General features: G+C 44.0%; 1 protein-coding gene across 1 annotated transcript; it reads right to left on the bottom strand.

Annotated features, from left to right (window-relative positions):
* Positions 1 to 313: 313 nt before the first annotated feature.
* PLK2 (polo like kinase 2) lies at positions 314 to 6304 on the bottom strand. Its single transcript, XM_030467879.1, has 14 exons — positions 5975 to 6304; positions 5371 to 5478; positions 5083 to 5199; positions 4776 to 4905; positions 4407 to 4494; positions 3921 to 4016; positions 3484 to 3682; positions 3246 to 3393; positions 2857 to 2954; positions 2118 to 2241; positions 1625 to 1865; positions 1400 to 1529; positions 1203 to 1313; positions 314 to 1083 (listed from the first exon to the last, which is right to left on the bottom strand). Exons 1-14 carry the CDS (start codon positions 6191 to 6193, stop codon positions 892 to 894), a joined length of 2001 nt encoding a protein of 666 aa, XP_030323739.1. The 5' UTR covers positions 6194 to 6304; the 3' UTR covers positions 314 to 891.
* Positions 6305 to 6601: the final 297 nt, after the last annotated feature.

A 6601-nucleotide genomic window follows, 5' to 3' on the forward strand; every position in this document is an offset into this window, starting at 1 on the left:
TGGTTGTCTAGAATTATCAACTCAGTAGTGTAAGCCTTGTAAAGATCCGTACTTTTGGTTTTAGCCTGTCAGACAATAATCAAGTGTCAAGGCCCACATCATTACTCTGCAAGTTTCACCAGCGGTTGCTTTAGGGTCGCAGCTATAATCATCAGCAGCATATTGGTTCTTGTGACTAGAAGCATACATAGATATGGAGAAACTGATTAGTGATAGAGCCTGTCATTCATATCTTGACCCTAGCAGACTTTTTTTAAAATAGCATATGTTTTGGCGTAATGCAAAGCAAAGCAAAGACTGGAGAATGATGCTCTAGATTTCTGTTCTCTTTATTGCCAACGGATTTGTATTTAAAATGCCGAAGTCCAAAAAAAGTGTTATGTAATAAATACTACACTTTAGTCTGTAATAAATAAAAAAATTAACAAGGAATGCACTTTGCCAGCCACAAGTGTGGGCATTTTTTAAAAATAAGGAAAAATAAAAAGTATGGCCATAATTCACAGTTAAGCTGCCAGAAGCTGCTTATTACAGCTATTCCATTAACAATGGAGGTATCCCCTTCCCTCCCTTTATAGATGCATATTCACAGTTTAACTCCATGAGAAACACTCTTACAGAGCAACAAGTCACATGCTGCTCTGAGTTCAAGACAAAAGTATCTTTAACACATACATGAAGCAAGGAAAACTATGGTCCAAAGAACTCCTTGTCACACCATTATAGTCCAACAGTAGGTTCAGGTTTCTGCCTATACAGATGTGTGCCCAGCACACTAAGACAGTCATTTTCGTACCACTACACATCCATCAAGAACATACTAGTTGTTCCATCATCCCCACTGTAGATTTCACAGTGACTAAGAAAGTCCATTCGGTTCAGTCAGTCCCTTCAGTTACATCGCTGCAGCAGCATGTTCAGAGCATATTCCATTCTGTGTTTTAGTTCCAGTGAGCACCCAGAAACCAGAAGTGTTGACATATGAAACGTTGTAGATATCCTCTCTTCATTGATGTAGGTAAGGAGGCAGTCATCACTCTGGTTACAAATGATGATTTTGGTGTGATCATGATAGAAGTTCACCTGTAAAAGAGAAGCAAGCTCCTGTTTCTACGCTTCCCCTCCTCAGTCTGTGACACCAAACTACTTCTACTGCTATGCAGTATTTTAGAAACATTTTCTCCAGTAGTTATCAAACTTACTTGAAATGTGCCATCATTGAAGAGCATCATTAACGCCTTATCAGATTTAAGCCACTGTAAGAGGTAAAGCCTGGGCCTGCGTACATCTGTTAGGCTGGGCAAATCTCCTCCCTAGGAAAAGGGACAGACACGGTTTAGCACTCAGTTCACATTTCCTGCATTTTTACAGCTAAAGATCCAGGATGTACTGAACTTACATCCATGAGGTTCTCTTCCATGTAGTGAGAAAAATATTTCAGTACAGTTACTTGACTAATGAACTGTTCAGGAGCTTCTGTGGCTGAGAAGACAGAGCACTGACCTAGCTCAGCATAGTAGTGGACTGTCCTGTAAGAAAATAAAAACAGTAATCAAGTTGGAGATGAGACAGAAGTCTTTAATGCCTAAACTGCCCAAGTGGCGAGTTTTGTATTCATTCTTACTTTTTGTCTGGCAGAAGGCTCATATGTGCCCCATTGTTGAAAAGGACACCAACAGTATGGTCCGATAGCTGGTACCCAAAGCCGTACTTGTTAGAATAGTCCACCCATTTTGTGACCCACTGGAAGGATGCTGTCAGCTGTTCTTTGGGAATGCTGTCTGCTTCTGGCATGTTGTCCAGGCATCCTCGCAATACTCTTGCAACTGTATCAGCAACACTTCCCATGGTACTGTCTTCCAGGCCTTAAAGAGAAGAATTATTAGACTGAAAAGAGCAGAGATCAGAACTTAGTTCTAAACCTTTCACTTATCTAAACTGATTTAAAGTTTAGGTTTTATGGTTTTCTGCTTTTACCTTTGCTACAATATTTGCTGTCAACCTTAAGAGCAATAAAAATAGGGCCTGGTGAGGAAAGCACGAGTTTGTTTCAAGCTTACAAGATAAGAAAGTACAGGTGGGATTTAGAATTCAAAATTACATTTTGCTGCACTTACATTCGCTGCTACTGCTGCAGCTTCCCAAAGTTCCTCTGACTATCATCCGAATAGAGTCTCCAGTCTGCTTAGTTTCTGGCAATGCTCCTGTCTTCACTACTGTTGTGATAAGAGGCTGGATCTCCTAGAAGAGATGCCAAGACATAAACATTAAACATAACACAAGCTGAAGCCTACACACAAATTTTGCATGGCCTTCCTGTCTCAAGAAATGGCAAATTCTTGGTAAACTGGTATTGTTTCCAGTCAGTACAAAGAGATGCTTTTAGACTGAATTTAGAGCACACCACATCTTTCCATTCTTTAGATCTTAAATTTGCATCTTAAATGCCATTAATCAGTCCTTTGCTCTCCTGTGCTAGCAAGAAAGCGGCTGTGAGCAAGTCTGAACATAAAACGATACAAGAGAGATCCCAATTTATTTTTTAAGAATTCCTAGTTAATAATGAACCGAGCCCCTGTATTTGGAATACTGGGAAAGAGCACCTGGCAGACCAGTTACCACACAGAGAATAATGGAATCTTGGTAGATACTATAATTACTCAAAAGACAAAATTTAGTCAACCTACAAAGGCTATCACAAGCTTGGTTAAGCCCTGCTGAAGCAGCTCTGCTACCCACTGAAGCTTAATTATGCTGTGTACAACCTCAGCTCTGATACCCAAGTCAAATATAATTTAATTATAGCTACCCCACCCAACTGTGATTGGATTTGAATTGAACTACACTTGTATTTACCTCCTCTGTTCTGTGTTTGTGGGGCTGCTGGGTTATCGATGTCTTCTTCAAATCATGCCTAAGCTTATAGATTTCTCCATCTTCTTTAGCTAATCTGTCTGTAATATAAAAAAAAATAAAAATAAAAATGCTGCATCTGGAAGTAACAAACAGATCACAGAGTCCCAGAACAGCAGTGCTTTTTACATAAAGATCACTAAAGGCTAAACTTTGCATAAGTTGGCATAAGTTGCAGGCTACCATCTATACTTATTGATAAAGAAGTCAAAACTAACCCAGGGAAGCTCCAAGACATAAAAGCACTGTTGCTATTGCACAGCTGTACATTACTAGCATGGCATGAGACTAACAGCAAAACCACGTTTCAGGTGTAGCTATAATCCACTTACTATGTGCATCAAAATATCTGGCTTTATCTTTTTTACCCCCGAAGAGAGCAGCAGCTGCTTTTCTGAAGAAATTTTTAGCAGGACTTGACAAATGGAAATCAGGAACAGTGTGACAACAGCTAGCAGAAAGTCTGTCAGGTGTGAAACCCTGTGGAAATGAGATTCAGAAAATAATTTTTAGACACAATGCATTTTTAGGGTGGATAATTTTTGAACCAGATTACTAGACAGTACAAACCTGTAAGAAAAATTCATGTTGAATTATTTCATCTAAAGTTGGCCGATCTTCAGGATTTTTTGACAACATGCTTGCTATTAAGTGTTTCGCAGGTGCTAAGAGAGATGAAGGCAGGTTGTATCTTGCTTCCCTTATACATCTGTATGTTTCTTTAAGATTTGTGGTCTCAAACGGGGGTCTTCCCAACAGCATTGTATACCTGTTAAAAAGCAAACAGAAGTGATCTGATTTTTTTTTTAATAGCTAAAATACTCATCTATAACTACTGAAAAGGCTAAAAAGCTTTCTCTGTCTCCTAACACAAAGAAAAATTTTTGCGCTTGGGCTAAACGCTTATAAAGGGCTGCACACTGATGGAGTGCTGCATCCTCTCTGAACTCTGAAAAGGCTGAGCCAGTGATAGAATTATTTCATTTCAAAGGCCATGAAGTACTTACATTACACAGCCTAAGGCCCAGATGTCAGATTCACAGCCATGCCCTTGTTTGTTGAGGACTTCTGGGGAAAGGTAATTTGGTGTGCCGCATATTGTTCTGCAAATCAAAGAGACCACAGAGGCGCTTAGTATTTCAGATGGAAAGAGAAGCTGTTTTTTACAGCTTCCTCTCAAGTTTGGACAAAAACAGATTACTAAAGAAGAGTCATATCAACATTAACAGGATATACGCGTTTCATGGTGTCTTCATGATACACAAACAGCAGACTCCTATCTGCACTGCTTGTCAGTCAGGTATCCTGTCACTGGCATTTGCTATTATTCAAATGCTCAGAGGAAAGCAGAAGTCAAAGCACAGCAGCCTGGTTTTTGGAAGGGAAATCTTGATTCCAGAAGCAATTAGCTTTTGCTTTGGAGCAGGATTTCTCGTATCTAAATTAATCTGGTTTCATTTACTACTAGATTTCACATTTGTTGATGTTCCTACCTCCTCCTGTGCTCCAGTGGTTCCAGTCTAGCTGCCAAGCCAAAGTCACCCAGCTTCAGTTCCATGTTCTCATTAATGAAGAAGTTACCTAGCAGACAGAGAAATTCCAGTTAGCAAGGTAGAAATGCATTCTTGCAAGGCCGGAATGCATTTGCCACAGGTGCTGAGTCATACTTAGTTCAAAGCTAGAAGCTAGCCAGATTTTTTTTTTTATTGGAATGCTTAATGTCATCCCTTAAACACTCCAAGTTTCCACTGTAAAAACAGACTAAGCTGATTCTTTTAATTAAGTTACCAGAAGTGTAAAGTGGCACAATGCTGACAGAGCTGGTGGAGTGTGTTTTGAAGTCAGTAACATGCATAACTTACCTAGCTTAAGATCCCTGTGTAAGATTTCCTGTTCATGAAGATACTTCAGCCCTGACACAATTTGCCTAAGGTAGTATCGTACTTCTGGTTCTGTCAATACCTTCCTTGCTTTTAAAATGTGAGCCATTGACTGCAGAGGAAAAGACAAAGAGAGGAATACTGCTGAACATTCATGCACAAGATTCACAGTAAGTGAAAGTGAATCAATGCACAGAAGCCACAAAAAAGTATATTTTACACATCACAGATTAACTTAAATTGCAGATTCCAATTAGGTAATACTGAATTTCTCCCAGCAGATGCTCACCCTTCTACTGCAGTACTCCAGAAGAATGTAAATATTCTCTCTGTCTTCAAAATAGTGGTAAAACTGCACAACATGTCTATGACTAAGCATTCTATGCAGCTCAATCTCTTTATCAATCTGAAGGGAGAAAAAGGTGAAAAAACCAAAAACGTGTTAGCCTTTAGTCCACAAGGCTGAGTAGATGGCTCCATCAGAACCATTTTAGAAGGGCTCGGCAATCCAGCACACAAAGGGAGTTTACGCAGGGGGCGGCGGGGGTGGGGAAAAAAGTCGTTTATGCACACACACCTTTTCCCTTTGATGAGGTTTTGCTACTCTGCTGTGAGGAATGATTTTTGCAGCATAAACTTTATTTGTTGTTAAATCTGTCATCTCATAACACTTGGCGAATCCACCCTAGAGACACACACGAGAAAAAGGCAATTACAGCAGGTATGAAAGAAGTCCCACACTTAGTCATTCACCAGCGCACGTATTAGTCAAGAATTGCAACTTCCTTCGCATGGGACTATTTGGTAAAGGTCATCGCCTATCTGAAGGTTTACAATGAGGGTCCCCCCCCCGCCCCGCAGGCGACACTTATGTTCTTTTTGCAGGCTTCCTCAAGCTGAAGGCACGGTTCTGCATGTAGTCAATAGGCAAAGATGAACCGGGGACCTGAAGGGTACCCGGCCCCACTGCATCTGGGGTGGCCCAGAGGAAAATCCGTCTCCGGGCAGGTTGGGGGGGCACTCCCGCATCCCCCGGAGGAGAGTATCCGCGCAGGGGCAGCGTCCACCGCACACACCGCCCGCAAAGCGCTCCGCACCGCGTTCCGCATGGGGGGGGCAGGCGGGCCTCGGTCACAGCGGCTGTCGCCTCGAGAAAGAGCGGGACCCGCCACAGCCATTACCTTTCCGAGGACCTTTCCGCGGCAGTAGCGCTTCCCCGTCGTGGGGTCGGTTATAATCCGGGATACCTCGGCGGCGGGGTGGCCGTGCGGCTGTGCGTGCTCCTCCGCCTTCTTCCTCCGCGCCTCGCTGGCCGCCGATCTGCCCAGCGTCACCTCACAGCCCTTGGCGCCGCCGCCGCCGCCACCCGGCGGGTAGGCGATGGTCCGCAGGAGCTCCATCACCTCACCTCGCTGCACTTCGTCTCGTCTCGTCTGCCCCGACCTGCCCGCCCTGCCTTTCTTTGCTTCGCCCTAGCTAGCCTCTGCCCAAGCCTCGCTCCCGACGCGCTCTCGACACCGAACCCCGCCTCAGCTCGCCCATTATATGGCGGGCGGTGGCTCCGCCCCAGCGCTGAGGCCCGCCCCCCTCCGGGCTCTGCTCCGCCCGTGCGGGTTGGCTCGGTCTCGTGGCAGCCCAAGGGTAGCTGAGCCGAAGTGCGCAGTTGAGTCCTGCCCCCTGCTGCAGTCCCGTACCCTGTGCAGCGGTGCGGCGGGCCCCGAATAGATTGGGTGTGCAGGGTGTGGAGCCCGCTGACATTCCGGGAGAGACGGGCCCGGCGCCCTTGGGGTCACCCTACTAGGTGCTTT

Source organism: Calypte anna, chromosome Z (genome assembly GCF_003957555.1).
Source record: "Calypte anna isolate BGI_N300 chromosome Z, bCalAnn1_v1.p, whole genome shotgun sequence".
Taxonomy (NCBI): domain Eukaryota; kingdom Metazoa; phylum Chordata; class Aves; order Apodiformes; family Trochilidae; genus Calypte; species Calypte anna.